Source organism: Zalophus californianus, chromosome 1 (assembly GCF_009762305.2).
Source record: "Zalophus californianus isolate mZalCal1 chromosome 1, mZalCal1.pri.v2, whole genome shotgun sequence".
Lineage (NCBI taxonomy): Eukaryota > Metazoa > Chordata > Mammalia > Carnivora > Otariidae > Zalophus > Zalophus californianus.
In genome coordinates, this window is record NC_045595.1 from 149,731,293 (window position 1) to 149,755,259 (window position 23,967).

At 37.3% G+C, this 23,967-nt stretch overlaps 1 protein-coding gene across 2 annotated transcripts in view; it reads left to right on the forward strand.

Moving 5' to 3' along the window:
• KPNA1 (karyopherin subunit alpha 1) overlaps positions 1-21,205 on the forward strand; it is a 68,027-nt gene extending 46,822 nt beyond the window's left edge. For both annotated transcript variants that reach the window (XM_027583536.2, XM_027583535.1), the window contains exons 6-14: positions 2,490-2,621; positions 4,110-4,198; positions 4,543-4,642; positions 5,234-5,397; positions 6,399-6,477; positions 10,408-10,533; positions 12,261-12,388; positions 16,226-16,404; positions 17,774-21,205. In XM_027583536.2, the coding sequence (XP_027439337.1) occupies positions 2,490-2,621; positions 4,110-4,198; positions 4,543-4,642; positions 5,234-5,397; positions 6,399-6,477; positions 10,408-10,533; positions 12,261-12,388; positions 16,226-16,404; positions 17,774-17,961 (1,185 nt within the window). In that variant the 3' untranslated portion in view covers positions 17,962-21,205. The remainder of the gene's footprint in view (positions 1-2,489; positions 2,622-4,109; positions 4,199-4,542; positions 4,643-5,233; positions 5,398-6,398; positions 6,478-10,407; positions 10,534-12,260; positions 12,389-16,225; positions 16,405-17,773) is intronic.
• Positions 21,206-23,967: the final 2,762 nt, after the last annotated feature.

Below are 23,967 nucleotides of genomic sequence, written 5' to 3' on the forward strand. Positions count from 1 at the left end.
AGTAGCATCTGGAATTCCCTCTCATTTCTTGTGAGACCCCTGGTACTAAACCTCATCAGACAAAGAGCAGGAGCAATGAGTATTCTAATTTTTTCTCCTTGATAATTCTTTAATAAGCCTTTATCTGTGCAGGTTGTTGTTGTCATTTCATTTGCATCAAAATCTCACTGCATTCTATTTTCTCTTTGACAAAGACTGGTCTGTATGCCCATCTCACTCATTCTTCACACACAGCTTTTCCTCACCGTTGTCATTTCTTTGACTTGGTCTCTGCAGTATCTGATGACTCTTTGTTCAACTTGGAGCCTGCCGTCTGGTAGGAAGGTTTGGTTTTTATTCACATCATCTGTCTCTGTTAATCAATTTTAACTCTGCTAGTTAGTTTTCCTAGAAAGCAAAAGAAACTGCATTTTAGGTGAACTGATTTCTTTTTAGCATCCCCTAAATAATCTGGCATATCTCTGGCATATCATTATTTGAAATTTCTTGCCTAGATAGCAAAACTCCAAGCAATTGAAAGAGTCTTGTCAATGTTACAGGTGTGTGTCTGAGAGGAGACTGTGGCTGGGCTTCATAAGCATATTCGATTGGGAGGCTGTAATCTAGTTCCCTTTGAATGGCTGCATAATATGAATAATTAGATTGTTGGATCTTTTTCTGATAGTTTCCTCATTCATAAACTACAAAAGCCAGACTTCTCTGGGATGTTGTGAGGAACATACGTGAATAATGCTTTGAAAATACAAAGTACTGAACAAATGCAAAGTTTCAATTCAGACAGATTGAAAAGGGTTTGAGCACAGATGTCAGGAGTGATTTAATTATGGAAGTGGTATGTGATGGAATTTTTACTTTTATGATATTCAGTGTTTAGAAGTCTCCTGAACTTCTAACAAAGTTACCAAAAAGAAAGCATTTTCCCTTTAACTGTGGTGCTCCTGGTCTGTGCCTCCTTGTTGCTGTAATATCATTGTCCAGTTAGGCTACCCGACTACTGTATTCATTTGTGTAGTCACATTCATAGGTTTCTTGGAACATCCCCTTCTTGAAGCGTCTTCTGCTATGCATTTGCTGTCATTCACATGCTTTGCGCTATGCTAATCAGGTTGTCTTCCCATGTCTTCTGCCTTCCTTCCCCCAAACCCAGTGATTGATGATTTAGTTTTCCATATGACAACTGCCTTTCAATTGACCCAAAAGCTTTTAGAAGAGTCACAGCTGTATCTTTTAATGACTTTTTATTGATCTCTCATTCAAGGGACATGCCCCTGAATTTTTTTCTGCATATGTGCTTCATTAAAGGATAAATAGAAGACAGAACAGAAGAAGGAAACAAAACTAAAGTTTAGTAAGAACTCTTTTAAGTAAACAGAATTTTAAGAGTTCATTCTTGGATTTCTCCATTTTAGGATAGACTCAAATTATTGTAGAGATGGGCAGATTAGTAAAATGCTGTACTTTTTGTTGGCCATGATTTCCTTCATACCTTCTGTTTACCAGTTTACCAACCTTTGAGAATGCTCTTTTTAAAAAACTCTTACTTTAGTTTGGAGCCCTCTCATTTGTCAGAAGCTCTTATGCTCTGAAGTTGCCATTTCTATTAATTGAATGCCAATTAACTCCTTTTGGCTCACTTATCATTATTTAAAATGTCTTTTGCCTTTTTCACTGTTCTTGGGTCTTACACATTTTACATTAACATCCTCTCCGCTTTTCACTTTGTCTGTCTTATAGAAATTACTTACTTTTATTTTTTTATTAGATAATATACACGGTTTAAGGCCAAAAGGTACATAAGGTTTTACACCCTTACTTCTCCATGTAGGTAACAAGTATTTACAGTTTTTTTTTTTTTAAAGATTTTATTTATTTAATTGACAGAGAGAGAGAGAGAGACAGCGAGAGAGGGAACACAAGCAGGGGGAGTGGGAGAGGGAGAAGCAGGCTTCCCGCAGAGCAGGGAGCCCGATGCGGGGCTCGATCCCAGGACCCTGGGATCATGACCTGAGCCGAAGGCAGTCGCTTAACCAACTGAGCCACCCAGGCGCCCCGTATTTACGGTTTCTTAAGACTCCTGCCAGAGATACTCTGTACCATAAATATTAGTGCATATATTCCTTCTTAACCCTTTTAGAAAATATACTGTGATGCTATCTTAATGTACACTGTTAGGCTCTCTTTTTCTTTTTTTCATTCGTTTCTTAGGAAATCCTTTATATCAGCATATGAAGCAGTCCCTCATTCTTTTTATGGTCTTATGTCAGCTCTACTTTGAAATTTTAGACCAAATTTTAGACTGAATATTCTTCTAGATCAAGGTATTTCTACTGGGAATTCTTCATTTAAAATTGATACGGAATCCATCTGATAGATTATGTGCAAATAATGATTTCAGATTCTTTTCTTCATGTACAGAAAACCTTATTGTTATAACTAAAAACAAGCTATTAAATGCTAATAAGATAATAAAATTATTTTTATCTTTATAGTTTGAATCAGCTTGGGTATTGACAAATATTGCTTCAGGAAATTCTCTTCAGACCCGGATTGTGATTCAGGCAGGAGCTGTGCCTATCTTCATAGAGTTGCTCAGCTCAGAGTTTGAAGATGTCCAGGAGCAGGTAAAAAAAAAACGAAGCAAAGAGAAGCAGGTGAAAAAATACCATTTTTTCCTTTGGTCTTACATTCAGGGCCTCAGTTTCACCACCTGGCCATGATAATCCATGGTTCATCACAAGGGGTGTCCTAGAGATCTCAACCAAAATGGAAAATTTCATAGTGAATGTAGGCTGAATCTCTTCTGGAAACATAAAACCATTTTCCCCTTCCAGCCCTGAATTTTTTAAAATTCCTATATACTTTTTATTTTTATTTTATGATTACTGTTATTTTTAAAGATTTTATTTTTTTTTAAGATTTTATATGTTTATTTGACAGAGACACAGCAAGAGAAGGAACACAGCAGGGGGAGTGGGAGAAGGGAGAAGCAGGCTTCCCGCGAAGCAGGGAAACCGATACGGGGCTCAATCCCAGGACTCTGGGATCGTGACCTGAGCCAAAGGCAGACGCTTAATGACTGAGCCACCCAGGCGCCCCAAGATTTTATTTTTTAAGTAATCTCTACACCCAGCATGGGGCTTGAACTCACTACCCTGGGATCAAGACTTGCATGCTCCACTGACTGAGCCAGCCAGCCGCCCCAAGCCCTGTATACTTTTTTTTTTTAAGATTTATTTATTTATTTTAGAGTGAGAGAGTACATGAGTATGGGGAGGGGCTGGAGGAAAGGAGGGGAGAGAGAGGGGGAGAGGGAGAAGAATCTCAGATAGACGCCCTGCTGAGAGATAGCCTGATGAGGGGCTAGATCCCGCAACCCTGAGATCATGACCTGAGCTGAAATTAAGAGTGAGACACTTAACCGACTGAGCCGCCCAGGCACCCCAGCCCTATATACTTTTTAGATCATATAAGCAGTTACTGAGCGTTTACTTGTAGGGATCTCTAGTGTTGATTGAAGTAGCAGGTCTTTGCCACTTTTGTGCAGAAAAAGACCTAGAAAACATGATTTTTTTATTACTGCAAACTTTATCAAATTCATAAATATAAGTCATTGCTAAATGAGCATGATTTTCTTCTGCAGCTTAATTGAGGTATAATTTACATACAGAAAACTGCATATGTTTAAAAAGTACAATTTGGTAAAAGTTTTGACATATGTATATGTTCTTGAAACCATCATCCCATTCAAGATATATATATATATCCATCACCCCCAAACAGCTTTCTGCAGTTTGATTGCTCTTGAGGTCTTTGTTCACTGTTCTCTTTTGTAAGCAAGCTTAAAATACATTTTTAATCAGCTGAATATATAAAAACTGGTTCCTCCCTTTTTAATAAGCTTATACCGGTAGTGTTCACATGTATACTTTATAATCGTCTTCCCCCAATCCCACAACTATTTCATTTGATTCCCTGATAATGGACTTCTATTAGAACTGTTAATAGTGCCTGTGTGTATGTTGATTAACTACCATATAATTTTGTCAGGGGTTATTGTGGTATTTTGACGTCTTTTCTGAGCCTGTCATTAATGAGGAATTCATTCACAGGCAGTCTGGGCTCTTGGCAACATTGCTGGAGATAGTACCATGTGCAGGGACTATGTCTTAGACTGCAACATTCTTCCCCCTCTTTTGCAGTAAGTTTGTTTCTGTTATTATTATTACTAGTTTTTTGAGTAGTAAAAATATGGGAAGTTCCTCAGAAAGCAGTGCATCTTTAGAAAGCATTTTGGATTTTCCATTATTTTTCATTACAGATATTTTCTTTCCTAACTTATTCGGATCATTTCTTCAGGCATTCTGTCTCACTCCAGTGCCAAAATTCTGAATTAGTGCTGTTAGAATTAATTCAACTTTATTGTTCTAGAGAAAAGCTATTTAAAGACGTGTTTATCAGTAGCATTAGATTTAGTATTTATCTTATGCTATGAGATAATTAATGTCCATTATATAGTTTACCATTGTATCCTCCTGCTTCTAGGTTATTTTCAAAGCAAAACCGCCTGACCATGACCCGGAATGCAGTATGGGCTTTGTCTAATCTCTGTAGAGGGAAAAGTCCACCTCCAGAATTTGCAAAGGTAAGGATTATGCTTGTGGGAAATGGGCAGAAAAAGTACAATTAAAAGTGTAGCAGCAAAATTAAAAGAGTGCAGCAATGAATATTAATGTGAACAGAAATGATAATTTTTCATAAAATTTAAAATGTTAGAATTTTATCTGTTTCTAGAGAAATGGGGCTTTTTGTTGTTTTTTTGGTGTTAATTTGGGATAAATTTTCACTTACTGTAAAAAGCTCTGAATTGATCTTAAAACCTAGCATTTTTTATTTATAGCAAAGTATCTAAAACACAAAATTTTTTAGCTTTACCATTTGTAAAAGTTTCTTTACCTCTTTGGTCCAGAAAGTGTGTTTCAACAAGGAATCTCACTCTGAGAATTGGTATATACTTCACTCTTGGAAATTATTTTCCTTGGTCTCTGACTATCTCATCAGAGTAAACTGCAAGGCACTTCCCAAAGATGGAAATGCCACTTGCTCCTCCATTTCTAGAAGTATTAATCACCCCAGAAGTTACCGTGTGTGTGCCTGGTTGCCTTTTGGGGTTTCTCACCTCACTTCTAGCTTTTATTCTGTTGAATTTCATTATCATATCATCTTCCCTTTACAGGTTTCCCCCTGTCTGAATGTGCTTTCCTGGTTGTTATTTGTCAGTGACACTGACGTACTGGCTGATGCCTGCTGGGCCCTCTCATATCTGTCAGATGGACCTAATGATAAAATTCAAGCCGTCATTGATGCAGGAGTATGTAGGAGACTTGTGGAGCTGTTGATGTAAGATATCTTCGAGTGTGTCTGTTCTTTTGTCCCTGTATCAGTTTATTAGTTTTCTAGATGCTAATAAATATTAATGTGTTATACTGATTTATTGTGCTTTGGGCTGCTTTCTTTTGTTACTTACATTGATGTCAAATCTGTTTGTTTGTTTGGAGGCCTATATAAAGAACTGCTCATTCTTTTGGTGTGAACAGTTCTTCAGCAGGAACATTTGGAAAACTCTGACCTGTGTAATTAAGCTAATGATTAATGACCTGAGACCAACGACTGGATAGATAGCAAAAGGCATATTGCCACTAAAAAGAGTCCATCCTGAGGCACCTAGATGGCTCAGTCAGTTAAGTGTCTTGCTCTTGATTTGGGCTCAGGTCATGATCTCAGGGTGGTGAGATGAGCCCTGCATCGGGCTCTGCACTGGGCATGGAGCCTGCTTAAGATTCTCTCTCTCTCTCACCCTCTGCTGCCCCCCCCCCTTAAAAAGATAGTAAAGAGGAAGTGAAAACCATATTAAATAATGAGAGGGAAATCTTGTAACCCAGGTGATAGAATACCTGGGAAAGACTATTAAGAAAGATTTGTAGTTTTTATTCAAAAATATTAAATTAAGGGAGAGATAGCTCTTCCAGGGAATACCAAACCCATCCTCATAGGGTTCCCTTAAGAACCACCATAGGGACCTTTGTGCTCTAAAGTCATGTCACATTATTTGGTTTGGATTTCAGCCCTAAAGAAAAGAGACTAAGGGGGCGCCTGGGTGGCTTAGATGGTTAAGCATCTGCCTTTGGCTCAGGTCATGATCCCAGGGTCCTGGGATCGAGCCCCACATCGGGCTCCTGGCTCAGCAGGGAGCCTGCTTCTCCCTCTCCCTCCCTCTGTTCTCCCCCTGCTCATGCTCTCTCTGTGTATCTCTTTGTCTCAAATGAATAAATAAAATCTTTAAAAAAAAAGAAAGACTAAGGATGGAAGTGTTGGATTCATATTTCTTTTTATGGTTGCAGGCATAATGATTATAAAGTGGTTTCTCCTGCTTTGCGGGCTGTGGGAAACATCGTCACAGGCGATGATATTCAGACGCAGGTATGAATAAGTGGTAACTATTTTTTTTTTCCTTCAGAAACAGTACATTGAACCCCATGATTATGTTTTTTCCTTCAGAAACAGTACATTGAACCCCATGATTATGTTTCTGTTAGAGTATTTAACTCCATGTTATTAGGGAGGATTGACACTTTGTTTCTTTAATGTTTGTTAAAAATGTTGCCTTAGCTACTTTCAGTACCTTCACTGGCTCTATCTTGACCTATTGCTTATTATAGCAATTTCGGGTTCCCCTATGACTTAACTTACCCTTTGGTTAGTCAGGTTTATTTCCCACTACTCCCTCTACTTGAAGTGGTTCTTGTGAGGGTCAGAGCCTCCAGTAGCATCCTTTCTGTGTCAGCTTCATCTCCTCTCTAATAGCTTCCTTTTCTTTGCACATGGTTAAGTCTCCAGTGTGAAGAGGATTCTTCCTTCCTTGTTCTTAATGTCACCCCTCCCCACTCCATTCATCTTCTGTATCAAGATATATCATTCACAGTGGATTGTTCTGGCTATTTTTCTTTATCTCTGAGATGCACTGGCATTGTCGTTAACATTCTTTTCCTAGGCTTCAGTGGTGTTGAAGTGTTTTGGGTCTCCTGCTTCACTGACCATTTCTCCTTAGCAAGCTCCTTTTCCTGTTCTTTCATGTTTATGGATTATCCCCTGGAGGGGATAATTATTCATTGATCTTATTTATAACTTCAACCATCACCCTGGTGCAGCTTGATTGGGAATTGAGAATTAGGTTTCCCAGCCCTGAATCGCAGGAAGGCCTTTAATGTCTGCACTTTTCTAATCCCTAAAATTTGGATTTGTACTTGAAGGTGTCTTCCAACTCTAATAGTTACTTTAAATTTATGCTATCCAGAAGGGAACTCATTATTTTCCCTGGTATATCTGGGCATCTGCTTATTTATGTTACCTACCTCAGTGAATGACACCAAGAGTTGACCATGCCCCAAACCTGTACATTAGCTGGATCATTCCCTGTCCACCTCTCTCATTAGTCACTAGGTGCCATTTCCACTTACCTCTTGCAGTGCTTAGTTCAGACATTTCTTGTTCCATTCCGTATCACCAGAGGGATGCTTATAAAATGCAAATTTCATCATGTCATTCTTACCTAAAATCTTTTTATGGTCCCCTATTGTCCTTTGAGGGTGTTTGAGATCCTTTAAAATCTGGCACCTGTTTAATGGAATGCTATGCAAAAGAATGAGGAAGCTCTTAAGCACTGATTCAGAAATATCTCCAGGTTTTATCATTTAAAAAGAAAAACAAGGGGCAGAAAGTGTGTAGAATCTACTACTATTTATATAAAAGGGGGCAGGGAGGAGAGGAAAAGAAAACAACATATATGCTTGATTATATTTGCATAAAACTTCTCTGGAAGGAAACACAGGAAACTAATAACATTGATTGTGTCTGTGGAGACCTGGGTTGCTGGGGTATGGGAATGGAAAGGAGGCTTTGCCTCTGATGTCCTTTAATACTTTCTGAATTTTTAAACCATGTCAGTGTATCTGCTATTCAAAAAAAGTTTGTCTTTCCCTCCCCATGCTGTGCTCTGTGCTTTTGCCATGTTGATTTCTTGAATTCACTATGACCACACTCAGCCCTAAATTTTAATACACGCTTCTGTCTCCACTGAACGTATGCTTACATCCCCATCCCTGCTGTTAACCACTCCCTCACATGAATCCACACTCTGCCGCTAAGGTCATCTCATTCTTCAGGTCTTCCTGTTAATATTATTTTCTCTGAGAGGCCTTGTTTGCTGCCAGACTCTTAAGTTAGGTGTGCCTTCTTTTGTTTCATTCTTCATAGCACATACCACACTATATTGTAACTGTCATTCCTAGATTGTGAGCTTCGAGGGCGGGGAATGGTGTCAATCTTGTTCATTTTTGTCCTTCTGTAGTCTTAAAAGTTCCTCGCACAATGTGTAAGGACTCAAAAGTTATTGAATGAAGTTTGTATCTGTCCATCTAGTTCTGATGTCCCTCAAGTTCTACTCCTGGGTCTCCAGTAGCCTGTTAGATATTTCTGCTTGCATGTCTCACATTTACGTCTCTCTCGACAGTTTATCTTCTTCCCCCCAGAAAGCCGGTTCCAAGTCTTTTTTTTTTTTTTTTTCATTTTAATTAATGAGGTAACTATTCACCCCCCGCCGAAACTTTGCAGTCATATTTGGTGTCTCCATCTCTCACATCTTGTATAGCAAAGTCACCAGCTCTTGTTGATTCTTAGCGTTTCAGTGTCCTCATCTAATTACCTTAGTTTGGTCCATGTTTTCTCACACATAGGGTCGTTGCTGTGCCTACCTCATTCATCTTCTATTCTCCCCAGCATTTACCCCTCAGTGAACTCTTCCTCGTAACAGCTAATCTTTCCTAAAACAGCCTTGTGCACATTACCTTCCTTTCAGAAACAATGAACTTCTTTAATGACTATGAGATAAAGAATCTTGAAAGACTAAAGAATTTGTACTTCAGGATTTTAGTCTCATTCTTTCTTGTAGCCTACTGTTAATTTTGGGGTTATAGAACTCTTCCTTAATAAGCCTCACTGCTCTGTTCTTTCCTTATTTTGGTACTTTGTGGTAGCTTGCCTCAGCACTTTTTCATTTCCAGCCTTTCTTACCTGTTGCGTCCTCCCTCTTCTTTGCCTGTGAAATCCTATCGGTGTTTCAAGGCACTCCCCCCACCCCTGCAAAGTCTTTTTTCCTCACTACTCCACAAGTATTGTCTTTAACTTGTGATGGGTTTATTTTTTAATTATTTTTTGGCATGTTTATTTTCTAGATCACATCTTTGGCATTTAAAAAATTGCTCGGTAGTATCTTTTACACTGTTCAGATTGTGCTGCTTTAACCACGTTTTATTATTTTTTGAGCTGTATTAAATAGGCAGAAATGACTTATTTTAATTTGCATTTCTTTCATTACTTGTGAGGTAGGTAATCTATTAAAATTGTAGTTTCTTTTAACAATTTACATATTAAAGACAGCAATCCTCTTATCTATTGCAATTTTTTTTACATTATGTAGTGTGCATTTTAATTTTTGTATTTTTTTGACATGCAGATATTTCTATTTGATGAAATTTTATTTTCCCCTGTAATTTCTTCCATTGTTTTTATGCTTGGAAAGTCCTTCACTATCCCCAGACCAGCTATTTACTGATATTTTTTTCTTCTGTTTCATGGTGTGTTTGTATATTTACTCTTTATTTTGGTAATGAAAAAATACTTTTCAAAAATAAAAAATGTTTTTCAACTAGTTAACCTCTGGAGGATCTTTATTATATATTTAATTCCTCATAAATACCTGTGCTTGTTTCTGGACTAGATAGCTATTATTCAGTGATTGATTCTTGAGCCCACCACATATTATTTCAGTCATTATAACTTACGAGTTTAGTTTTGGTAGACTAGATCTCCTTCATATGTATTTGTCTTATTCTCCCTCACCTTTGTAAGCTGTTTGATAGCTGGGGACATACTCTTTTTATCTGTGTCCTCTAAAGCATTTGGTTTACTTCATTAAGTAGGTATTTGCTGACTACCAGGTAGAGTGTTATCAGAAGACTTAAAAATCTGAGACCACTTCTGAATTTCTGGCCACTTGATCTATTTATCCATCCAAAAGTCTTTTTAATTCCTGTAAGGGACAGGAAGGTGAAGGACTAATACATTATTATGCCTTAAGCAGCGGTTGTACAATTGTAATGTGTATAACAAAACTGCTTTGATAATCTTAGAAACTAATTCTTATTGGCACTGAATACTTTTTTACATATATAAAGTTCTAAAATTTCAAGGGGAGACATTATTTCTTTGCTTATATTGTTCCTAAAATAAATGAGTTAAAGATTTACTTCTGTTTGGATCAATAGAGAATAAGTTTCAAACTTTTCCGTTTAGGTAATTTTGAATTGCTCAGCTCTGCAGAGTTTATTGCATTTGCTGAGTAGCCCAAAGGAATCTATCAAAAAGGAAGCATGTTGGACAATATCTAATATCACAGCTGGAAATAGAGCACAGATTCAGGTAATCCCATAGCATCTGTCTTTTTCTATTTTTATTGATAAGTTTTAGCTTTTTTTCAATTAGCCTTAAAATTTTTTTTCGTTATTGTCTTGGAGACCATTAACTTCCAGCATTGTTGTCTTGTTTAGTTTACTTATTTATTTTTTTTAGCCTACCTTACAGAAGTTCAGACTTTTGAAACTTAAAACTTTGGTCTTGGTTTTTCCCTTTGCCTTTAATATTTGATGATTTGCCAAGACCCAAGAGATAATGTCTTATATTTTCAAAATGTTTTGATGATCTTTATACTCAACAGATTGGCTTTACTCTTGCCAAGTAAGATATTTTTTTTTCTAGTGGCCCCATGTATTGGATAACTTCATTTTTTATAAAACCTTTGGGGACCCATTTTTCTCTAAATGGTTATCTGCCTTTTAATTTTATTCTTATATTAGGTGGGAGAGTGACCCAAGTGGAAGATAAAGCAAGCAGTGGGCTGAAGGGTTCACCATAGGCCATGAGAAAGGCTAAACAACTGGTTATAAAAGATAAAAGACAGACCTATGGGACTCTGAGTGGAGTCATAGAGGTTATCTCATCCAGTATTCACATTTAAGGATGAAACTGAGGATCAGATAAAGTGATTTGCTCAAGGGCACCCCTAGTAAATGACAGGATCAAGATGAAGTGTCTTTCTGCTAAACTTTTGTTGACTTTCTTCACTGGTATAATAGAGGTCTTGATCAGGAAAGCATGGTTGATGAATCACTAAATTCTACTCCTGAAACCAATATTACACGGTATGTTAATTAACTAGAATTTAAATAAAAACTTGAACAAACAAAAGCATGGTTAGTCATCCCCAGAATGCTGCCAGGGACTGAGATTGATAGCTATAGCAGTTCATATGAGGTGATTTCAGCTGTAGCTGATTGCCTGCTACTCTCAGGCTCTTACATAGAATTTCTCAGTTTCTTAGTAGAGGAAATGATATGAACCCATTTTAGGTTTTTGAGCTTAGGAGAAAAATGAGGGAAGTAACTTGAGGCAGACTTTCAGTGTTCATATATGAGGGGAGAGTGAGTAAAAGTACTGTGTCCAACTACAGGCTATGCTGGTAATCTGGGCGGGAGGTGGTAGGTTGGAATAGGATTGCGGCAGTGCTAAAAGGAAGGAGAAGGTGGCTCCTGATGTTTTAAATTGAGAATGTAAAGGAGACTTAGTGACTGATAAAATTTAGAATAAGTAAATACAAAAAGAGCCTTTATAAATACAAAAAGAGAGGTTTGAGAAGACACCTAATATAGCGGGGGTGGATGATGTTTGAAGTGGTTAGCAGATCTGAAGCAAGCTGTTGGCCACCTTGGGCTGGAGCACCCAAAAGTGAGGGCTAGAGGGTTACAACACACGTGTCAGAGTTGGATGCTGTGAAAGAAACGAGTAGCAGAGGAACAGGAAATTGAACTTTTGTAATTTGTTACTGTGGGTGGAACAAGAGAGGACAATCAAAGAGAAAAGAACTCGGGGGAAAAAACTAAGAGATTGTAAGATCCCAGACTAAAGAGAATATTACCAGTGATACCAAGTATAGTTGAAAGGTTATGGGTAAGAGGACTTAAACTCCTTCCAGTTAATTTTTAACAGGTAGAGGGGTGTCATTAGTGAAGCTAGCTAAAAAGTTATAATTAGTATCATGAACATTTTTACAAATTTTGTGATTTCCCTTTTCATTTAATTCTTAATTTCAGACTGTGATAGATGCCAACATTTTTCCAGCCCTCATTAGTATATTACAAACCGCTGAGTTTCGGACAAGGAAAGAAGCAGCTTGGGCCATCACAAATGCAACTTCTGGAGGATCAGCTGAACAGATCAAGTAAGTACTAGCCAGGTAGCATCTTGTAAATTAAAGGAAAAATTATGTCTACTAGTTATGAATGCTCAATTCTGACCTCTTGGAAGATTGTTCTGAGTTTCATAACTAGACTCAAATGTATATTTAATTTTTCTCCCATTGCTTCTTGCTGAAATAATTCCAGGATAATAGAAGTAAGGCATAGTTGAGGTTTGAGAGAATGGAAGTATTTATAGGGTGGCTTTAGTCTGCTCTGGAGCTTTCTGGTCAGAACAATCTTAGGTAGTCTAGAAGGTTACTAGTAGAATCCTTAGAGTCCAACTTTGGTATCTAACTTGCTATTATTAGTTTAGATGTCTTAAAAAGATTTGGATCAGACTTTGAAAGAGAGGTATATCTGAGAATAAAATGACAAATTCACTAGAGGCAGTGTTTCCTAAAGTTGTATAATGTTCAGTAAAGGGAGAGAGCTGTATTGGCTTGAGACTGAAATGGCCCCCTGGGTGGCTTATAATCTTAATGACTAGAGAAGGCGTAAGTATGGACAGGAATCAGTTCCTCAAAGAAGACATCATATAATTAAATGCTAAATTATGGACATTCAGTATTGCAGATTAAAAAAGATAAATGATGAAGAGAAAAATGGAACCTAGACTCTTCTTAGCCTGCCTTAACTTTCTCTGTGGGAAATTCACATGAGGGGAAGATATTTCTAAATGAGTGAAGTTGTAACCCCTCCCTTATATATACTGTCAGAAAAATACAGCTACTTCTCATATTGTTGCTTTGTGGGTTAAATGTTGGCACTAATTAACCAATACTAATTTTTAGTGCTCTGTTAGAAGTTTAAAAATGTAAAAGGTAGTCCTAACATTTCAGAAGTTGATTAGGTACAGAAGATAACTCTGTACCTGAAATAATAAAATAGATTAATACTGCAAATAACTATTTTGGTAAAGTTCATCAATGACAAGTTTTCAAGGAAGATTTCAAGTGGTCTTCAGAAGCACTTTTTATGAGATTAAGGTCTTTTTCAACCTCCCAAGATTCTGGTTCTGGGGTACTGTGATTTTAAGTGTGCCACCACTGGTAACGGCATTTATCCCAGTCATGGTAGTAGTAAGGAGTAATGTAGAAGTTATAATATGGTTTCATAATTGAAGTGGTTAAACTGTACACATATTTTTAAAACATTTCTAAAATACTGTGGTAGATTTCATCAGAAAGTATTCAGGGGTATTTTGCTCCGTTAAAGAAGAGTAGAAAGGCTACTTACTATTCCTTTTTAAAATTCAGCATAGCTGTTTATATTAATGAAGTTCATTATCAATCTAGCAATTTCTTCTTAACCAGATGGAGTTATCTTGAAAAATTATTACAAAAATATTAGTCCAAATTACAGAAAATAAACTGACTTTATCACTGATAAAAGACATCTGTGTGGTTTTGCTTATTCTTATTGAGTAGACATGATTTAGATGCAAGAACCAATTAGAGTAACTTAGGAAATATCCATAATTTTAGGTTACATATAATCAAATACTAATATATAGGTTCTTAAGAATGAGGGATAAAGAATATTGCCTTGAATTAGAGAAAGTTTCATGGAAGAGATGAAACTTGCCATTTGGGTAGAGATTTGGTTATTTTGGAGAGCGAACAGCACGAGGGGATGTGTGAAGGAATGTGCACAGGTAATGTTATTGGAAGAGGCAAATCAATATTGCTGTTATTTTTTTTTTAAGATCTTACTTTTATTGTTTGAGAGAGAGTGAGAGATATCACAGACAGGGACAGGGAGAAGCAGATGCCCTGCTGAGGGAAGAGCCCGACATGGGGCTCAATCCCAGGACTCTGAGATCATCACCTGAGCTGAAGGCAGACGCTCAACCAGTGAGCCACCCAGGCACCCCTGCTATAGGTTAGTCTTTTGCAAGATGAGGAATTAAGTAATTGATGGGCTTTGGAAGCTTGGCTGAAGGCCTTAGTCTTAATGGGAAGACTCAGTATCTTTGGCCTTGAGAGTATTAATGAAGAACATAGTATTTTGAAGAGGAAAGAGCAAGTAAGATGCCATTGCAATAGTGTACAGCCAGGATTAATAGCTGTAGCATGAGATATGGGTCTCAATACAAGAGGAAAGGATCTGTAGGACTTGCTGGCAGGCTTTAAGAAGCAAGGAAAGGGAAGAGTCAAAGGTAACTGGAGAAAATGGTAGGTGGGTGCCCTTCATAAAAATTAGGACGCAGAGGAAGCAATAGTGGGGTATAATAGTGGTGGTTAATCTCTGTGTACTTTTTCTTTATGCTTTTCTGTTTTTCAAATTTGCAACTAACATTTGTAATCGTAAAAGAGGCTTGGTTTTTGTTTTTTAAAAGATTTATTTATTTGAGAGAGTATGAGTGAGGGGAGGGGCAGAGAAGCAGACTCCCCACTGAATGTGGAGCCCAATGCGGGGCTTGATCCCACGATCCTGAGATCATGATCTGAGCTGAAAGCTTTTTGTGTTGTATACAATTTTTGTGTTTTATAGGTATTGGTGAATGCATGTTCTGTTTCTACCATTGTAGTGCCATACGGAATAGTTCTACTGCCCTAAAAAATCCCCTCTGCTTCACCTATTCCTCACTACTCCTCTATCCCCACCCACCCCTCAAATCCCTGGCAACCACTATACTTTTTATTGTCTTTTTTTTTTTTTTTTTTTTAAGGGGAGCGGGGAGAGGGGCAGGGGATGAGGGAGAGAGAAAATCTTAAGCAGGTTCCATGCCCAGGACAACCCTGAGATCATGACCTGAGCTGAAATCAAGAGTCAGACGTTTAACCAACTGAGCCACCCAGGCACCCCACTTTTTATTGTCTTTATAAAAGTTTTGTCTTTTCTAGAATGTCATGTTTGGAATCATATAGTCTGGAGTCTTTTCAGACTGGCTTCTTTGACTTAGCATGTCTAAGTTTCCTTCATGTCTTTTCATGGCTTGATAGTGCATTTCTTTTGATCACTGAATAATAGTCCATTGTCTGGATATACTACAGTTTGTTTATCCATTTGCCTATTTAAGAACATCTTGGTTGCTTCTGGCTTTTTGGCAGTTACGAATAAAGCTGCTATAAATGTGTGTGTATAGGTTTTGGTGTGGACCTAAGTTTTCATCTCAGTTGGGTGAGTGTCCACAGTGTGACTGCTGGATTGTACAGAAAGCTTTGTAAAAAGCTGCCAAGCTGTCTTCCAAAGTTCCTATGTTGCATTCCCACCGGCAAAAAAATGAGAGTTCCTATTGCCCCTCATTCTTGTCAGCATTTGGTATTGTCAGGTGTTTTGCATTTTAGCCATTTTAATAGGTGTGGCATCATTGTTTTAATTTGCAGTCCCCTGATGACATATATTAATGATGTTGAGCATCTTTTCTTACTTAATTTGCCATCAGATCTTTGGTGAAAGGTATGTTCAGATTTTTTGCCCATTTTTAAATTATTTGTTTTCTTGGAGTTTTAAGAGATCTTTGTACAAAATAGAATTGGCCTGTTGGGCCTATGGTGGCTTTAGCACCTGTTTCAGAGGTGTGGTTCTACAGAAACAAAGATGAAATCAGTCAAAATTATACTGTTTTGATGAGTTGCTCATATTTAGACTAAGAGGGTATTGTTTTTTTGGAGTCCAGTAATTGTGGAGGAGGAAAAATGGAGATGGTGTTAGAGGACTGGTGTTGTTTCATTTATTTGTAGCTTTGTGATGAGATGTAGCCTATATGGTTGAATGGGTGCTAATTTTTATCTGTACAGTTTGAGGATGACCCACTTATTTCATAAAAGTTTTATGAAATTGAAAGCTTTGACTAAATTGTTCTTTGTATTTAGGTACCTCGTAGAACTCGGTTGTATCAAGCCACTTTGTGATCTCCTCACAGTCATGGACTCTAAGATTGTACAGGTTGCCCTAAATGGCTTGGAAAATATCCTGAGGCTTGGAGAACAAGAAGCCAAAAGGAATGGCACTGGCATTAACCCTTACTGCGCTTTGATTGAAGAAGCATATGGTAAGATGGAGTGTTTAATAGATGTCCTGAAATTATATTTTACTTCTTGCTTTTCTGACTTGTCCATATCTGTCAGTGAGCACAAACTCATGAAAAATTTGTTCTTTTATGAATAATAATGTTTAGTAGGTAGAATTATTAGAAAAAAATATGCATTAATTGTGAAGAGAAGTGAGTATCCTTCAGTTTAGCCATTTTTACACTGGGCTCTAAGGCTCTTCCTAGTCCTTGGACTCTGCTTGCCCTTGTGGGTGCTCTTGTATTCTTACTGGTCCGTCTGAGGCTCAAGAACATCTGCATCTACCATAGATGATGCCGGATTCGACTCCTTTTCTCTCTAAGATTTAGAGTTCTCGTTTTGAAGAGTCACTATTTGCCTTTTGGTTTCTTCATTCTTCCAATCTCAGGGTTAACTGTACTCTTAGTCATTGGTTTACCAGTGTACATTTTAGTTCCCTCTGTGATTTTAATGCATAGGTTGAAAACCTATGGGTTGAAAACCACTACTCTAGGGTTTGTTTATTCCTAAGATTGGAATTAGGGATCATAGGGTTTGTTCATCTTCCAGTTTTTCAGATAGTGCAGAACTGCTTTCCAAAATGATTTTAACAATTTACCATTAAAAAAATTATAAAAGCTATATCTGCTTAGTATAAGACATTTTGAAATGCATAAAGAAAAATGTTTCTCTACCTGGAGATATTTCTCCACAGAAATAACTACTGTTAATTTTTTGATGTACATATATTTTAACATGGCGATGTATATGATTATGTATTTTTTTTTCCCTTTGAGCAATATTAACATTTATTTCTGGTATTGCTGTAGCAGTTAGGTTGCTTATGGCTGCAAGTAAAAGAAAAGCCTAGCTCAGATGGGCTCAAACTTAGTAAAGGGAATGTGTTGGCTTATTGTTCTAGTTGGACTTCTTAGTTTAAGCAGTAGAAATTGATTCTGCCTCTTTTAAGGGTATTCTATACATCTGTTGACATATTGGATAGCTCAGAACTTAGTTGATAGAACCAGAGCCAAGAATTAATTAGGTCACAGATACAGTTCAGAAGGAACACTTCTGCTACCGGCCTTAGCCACTGGATGATGTGTGAAGACTGTTAGGGAAATTGCTGCTTCTGGGGACTGGCTGTTGCTTGCATGTGTTTAAGATGTCAGTTTGTAATACTAGCATTCAGATGTCATCCCAGTGATACTTTCTATGCTGTTAAAAAATACCAACGAGATATAAGTAGAGAAGGAAATCTTCCTTTACAATAAGGAGACATGGCAAAACACAGTTTCATTTCCAACAGATAAAAGAATACATGTGTATACACACACATACACACAGATTTTTCTTTGTTCTTCGTCCTAGGTCTGGATAAAATTGAGTTCTTACAGAGTCATGAAAACCAGGAGATCTACCAGAAGGCCTTTGATCTTATCGAGCATTACTTCGGAACCGAGGATGAGGACAGCAGCATTGCGCCCCAGGTTGACCTTAGCCAGCAGCAGTACATCTTCCAGCAGTGTGAGGCTCCTATGGAAGGTTTCCAGCTTTGAAGCAATACTCTGCTTTCATGTTCCTGTCAGACCAGGCTACCCAGTCAAGTCCTCTTGTGGAGCCCACAGTCCTCATGGAGCTAACTTCTCAAATGTTTTCCATAATACTGTTTGCGCTCATTTGCTTGCCTTGCGCACCTGCTCTCTTACACACATCTGGAAAACCTCTGGCTCTCTGTGGTGGAATACCCTTCTAATAACAGGGTAACCAGAACGGCCCACTCTTACGGAAAATCCCTAGGCTTTGGAGATCCGCACTTATATAAGAGTCATGGGATTATACACATATTAATGTGGCTCCCTTTCTTTGTGGGGGAAAAAGAGGACTCCTCATTCCCTTTAAAGTGGGGAAAAACACTTGATATTAAAAAGATGAGACTAAACCTTTATCTTGAATTTCACACAACTACTTGCAACAAGGGAGATGTCTAGACCTGTTGTGTACACTTCAGAGTACTTTTCATGAGTTCTTCCACAGTGAACCCTTGGATTACCTGGTGGCTTTTCTAGCCAAATTTGCATTAATCCTTACTGAGACTGGATGGTTTTCTTTCCTCTTTTGGCGCCATTCTTCACAGATATTAAAGTTAAACCATCCGTTCCCTCACCTTCAGCCTTCAGTGAATGTGCTTTCTAGTTGTCAGGAATGCTGAAGAATTAACACTTTGACTCTTAAATGTGATACTGGTTTGAAGATTCCCTTAGAGCAGAAAGGAGAGGGGCACATTAATTTGTATGGCTATTGCTTCTCTTTGGTCTTATGTGTCTTAGGATTTGGAAGTGGTTCGATTCTAATGCTGGTATGAAGATTTAGAATCCTTAGTAATCGAAACAATATCCTGTACTTCAATAAAAAAGTAAACAACAAAAAACAAAAAAATCCCTCCAATTTTCCCAGACTCAACCAGTGTGACTAGAGGCTGTGTTTCTGCATTAAAACAAATGTTTCAGGCTTTGTGGTCCTGATCAAGGTCCTCATTAAATTGGAGTTCACCCTAGGTGCTTTTCCCCTCTGTGACTGGCAGATAACACATACTTTTAAAGGTTAACTTAGGGAAACTTCTTTTTCTTAGCCCGGTGCAGCTTGATTCTAATGTATTCATGCTGCATATATGATCCTTTTAATGTAGCATCCTTATCTTAAACAAATAATCATCTTCTCAACATGACCTATTCAACCCAAATAAGGGCAGGGATTTTTTTTTTTTTAATATAACCTCATTGTTCCCTAATCATTTCATTTCATCTACTAGTACTGCCCAGTCAAGACCACCCAGAAAATAAAAAGTTTCTATCTTCTGGCTCATTTAATGATAACCGCAATGTACCTGCAAATGGCGCTTCCAGTACTGTCTTCAGTGATCCACATTTGTGCTTGGACTGGAATGAAAATATAAGCTTAATTGCCAAGAGAACTGCAACTGAGTTCAATATGACTTCTTGGTGCTAGTTGGCCATCTTGACTCAATGCTGGGACACACTATCAGAGAAGATTTTTTTGTTGATATGCTGTTCAAAATGAATTCTGAAGGAAAAGTCGCTCACTTCTGTTGCAGAGAATACCCTTTTAAACCTCTTTAATCTTGTCCTCTTCTAGAATTCATTATAACCCCAAAATGTAACTATTTGGAAGTCCCCCTGACAGGTTATTATACATCTCTGGTAAATCCTGCTGAATGTTAGGGATATTCAGAGCTTTCATACCTCATCATGTTGTTATTTAAACAGCCAACTTACGTGACCTGATTTAAACTTTAAAAAAAATCCACTTCATTCAAAGTAGAAAGATACAAAGACAAAGGACATTTATCAGCCAAGTGTGTGACACATTCTTCGCATCTAGTCTGTAGTTGTCTGTGCTCTGGATGGATACGGTCTGATGTCTGTCTGTTACTGATGGAGCAGCCACTGCAAAACTAGTCAACTCCCATCTATAACTTTTTTTAGTGCTGCTTTGTGCTGAAAGGACATTTTAGTTTACTGCACTTGACCTGTAAAAGACTTTGATTCTTTGTAATTTTAGGGACAAATTAGGTGGTTAATTTAAAGAAAAGCTTTCAGTTTTGCCTTTACATCACATTAAAATATAACTTCTTTCAGAAGGGTAATAGAAGCACTGATTCATAGTAAAAATCTTGTTTTTAGCTTTGACTTTTTTTGTGGCTGAATTTTTTTAACCTGTACATCACTGGTAACACATCATTTCTCTAGGATGTTTTAAATTATGTACCTTCTATTGGATAATTTTAAAAATTTCAATTCATTTTTGATAAACCAATTTGAAAAAGGATAAAGCACACAAAGTTGTTTCCCCAGGTTAGTAAGAAGAGCATACACTGGGAGTTTTGCAATTGCAGGTGTCTCAGTGAATGAATTAAACAAAGTCCATTTAACTATTGTGGTCCATTTTCTGTTGTAAACAGGAATTTATCTTGCTCCTGTCTTGGAAGTTCATGACAGATGAGCTAAATTTTTTTTGCAATAAAATGTTCTTAATATAAAAATTGGAATTAACTAAAAGTTAAATCCCAGCATAACTGCTGGAACTGATAAAGCAGCCTTTTTGGTTACAGAAATGAGACTTCAGGAAGTAACTAAGTCCTCATTTTAGTTCTCTGCCTGGCAGATTCTATTAATTTACATTGAATTTATTGAAACCCTATCACTAAGATATTACTCATTACAAAAGCATGTTAATTTCAACACAGGAAAACTTCTGCAATATGTACTAATCAGGGGGGAAAGTAGCTTAATTATCCACCCCCCCCTTTTCCTCCTCCACACTTTCAAAGTATATTCAGTGAAAACTTAGGTGGGGAAAAAAAAAGCATTGAAAGCATTTAGGATATAAAGACACCCTACATTTGAAGGACCAGCAGGGTAGATATGGTTAGATTGAGAAAAACCAGGAAGGGAAAACAGATTAATTGGAGACACTATGGAACACCTTAATTTCTATGGAACACTTTAATTCATGTTCTTGTCACTAAGTAGGGCCCTTTTAAACCTTTGTCAGCTATACTGTTTTTGAAAACTATTGCCCTAGGATTGTTTCTTCCATCTGCCAGATAAAGCTAAATGGGCTCTGGGCCATTTTTTCATATTGTCACAAATATAAGCAATGACAATTACCCCATAATAAATTTGAATTATTATTCCAGATTGTTGCTGATTTTGCCTGAGAAAAAATATGTAATCTATTTTAGAAACCATACTGTCAATTAAATCCTGTTGTATCTGGCCACTCACAGGCAACGTTGAATTTACTTCTCTAGTGCTAAACAAACATTTCAGTTATTTATAATCTCCTAGTTTGGGGTTGCATTATGAAAGGGTTTTCCTCGAGTTGAAAGATTTTTCTTTCTTGCTGATTAGTTTTGTGAACATTTTTTTCTATCAGTAGACAAGTCATTGCATATTGATGTTTTAGGGCTTGGGGCTTTTCATTATAGGAAATCTTGATGTGTAAGGACGTTTTTCAGTAAAGAAAAGGGATCCACTTTTAGAAAGGGGCATTGTTTGCTTTTCTTATTTATATACTATGTTCTACCTCCTGCATTCCAAAATTTGCTCATTTTAGAAATAGGTATACCTATCTATATATGAAGTCTCAAATCTGAATTTTTTGCCATCTGAAATTAACAGAGCCACTTTCATCTGTTGTTAGTTGAGCAGAGTAAATAAGTATCTGCCATGCTGGGAAATATATTTGGCTACCTTTCTCTATCAAAAGTTGAAGTTATCGGGCACCTGGCTGGCTCAGTGGGTAAAGCATGTGACTCCTGATCCCAGGGTCGTGAGTTCAAACCCACGCTGGGCGTGGAGCCTACTACCAAAAAAAAAAAAAAAAAAGAAAGTTTAAACAAAAATTTAAAAATTAAAAAGAATGAAAAAAAAATTACTTTCTCCTGGGGCGCCTGGCTGGCTCAGTCAGAGCATGAAACTCTTGATCTTAGAGTCATGAGTTCGAGCCCCATGTTGGGAATAGAGATTCCTTTAAAAATATATATATATATATATATATATTTTAAAGTTCAAGTAACTGAAAGCCAGATGGGACACCAGTACAGTAAGTCTCCTCTAATACAGACAGTATTCTATAATATGCTTTCTTGTCAGAAAAGGATAGGTAATAACAGTACTAGGACATCACAAAAATGTTTGATGAAGTAAAGCAAGTATTATATGATAATTTTAAAAATATCAAGTTGCTACTGGGTATAAAACTTGGAAGTTTGGGGCAAGAAGAAAAGATTAAAGGTAGATGAAGTTTTGCTGTCAACTGAGGGTAGGAAAAAAGAAGTCCCAGTCTGTTTCCCCACAGGTCAAAAAGGCAACTAGTCTTTGAGCCTCTGTTGTGTGCCAGGTGCCTGGGTAAGGGCTTCCGTTTTTTCTTTTTTAATTCTCCAACTGCTCTTTGAGGTAGATAACTGTCACTATGATATAGGTGACAGAATCAAGACTTAGGAGAATTTACCCCAAGGTCACAACCTCATACACTGTCTAGTACGGACAGAGGTGCAGGTTGTGTCTGGAAGAAAGCAGCGGTCACAGTGGAGGTGGTGTTCTTCTGGGCTAGGAACTCCCAGAACTAGACTTACACAACTGCACCAGCTGGACCAGCTTTTTGTCAGACCAGTCTTTCTGGCTCTTTTCTCATGAGTACCCTTAAAATAACTAAGGTATGAAGTTGCTTTTAGGTTACATAATTTGGTAATGTAGAGCCTCTCAGCCCAAACTTCTTTTTCCCTTCTGTGGTGCTAAAATTCTGTATATGACCTGACAAAACAACAGAAGTCGAAAAATATATATGCAAATGATTGATTTTGAGTTCAGTAGCATAATGGATAAACTCAGAAACATGTTTCCATTCAACAAACTTAAATGTAGAAGGTACTGACAGAGAAGGCTTTGGAATGAAGAATTCTGCCTTAGAAAGCAGTGCCATCCATGGACGTGAATTTAACACAGCTGACTTCCTAAAGGAGTACTGTCCCAAGGAGTATCAAAAGTTAGATCACCTTTTAATGTATGTTGTTATGTTCTGCTTACTTCATCATTATGACCACTATATGTTGTTTTTCAAAGTGTTCTTACGCTTTGATTTGGAATGGATCTGATGATTCTTTGTACTTGAATGTGGTCTGTCAGGCCATGGGTGAGTGCCTTGCACATAGTAGACTATTCAATAAATACTAAATGACTGAAGGAATATGCATCGATGTGATATTAGTAAAGGGTACTTGGTTACAAAAGAAAATTCAAAGGAATTCTTTTATGCTGCTGTTTGAAACCAGGAATTAATAACAACTCTTAGACTTAGTGTCTCAATGTATGTTTTACATGTGGTTACCTTTCAGGAGGACATGATTTGACTGAAGTTTACAAAAGCATTGTCATAGCCATTCATTATATAAAAACAAAAAACCCTATGCCTTCTGTGAAAAGTTACGGATATATTTTACAGGATAACATATATATAATCAACCCCATGTGTTTGTATTATCAAAAATAGCACATTAATCTCTTCTGACCTACTCTAAAGTTAAGAAAAATAACTTTTTTGCCAATTACATCCAACTTAGATGGAAGCTGGTGCTTGCCTTAGGCTACTAAATAGGGTGGTTTTTTTTTTTTTTTTTTTTTTTTTCATTTTTACTACTGAATGTCTTGCTGAGAGATTCTGCTGGCCAGGTATTTTTTTCTGAAAACAGAATCTTAAAATATAATTAGTTCCTGCAGACTACACTGTCATCTATAGTACAAAATGGCTGAGTTTACAAATTTATTAAAGCTAGTGTAGGTGATTGTTGCCCCTTATTTCATTTGCCAATTTGAAAAAGTCTGTTCTCATTTTAAAATCAATATATGGTAATATCTGTGATCTTGAATGTTTCTGCAGAGAATAAAATTACTCTAAATTCCTTTATACCCATTTAACCTGAGGAAGGAAGCCTGTGGGAATCCACAGTTTGGATCATTGCCTTATCTAAACCACTTGGGCCC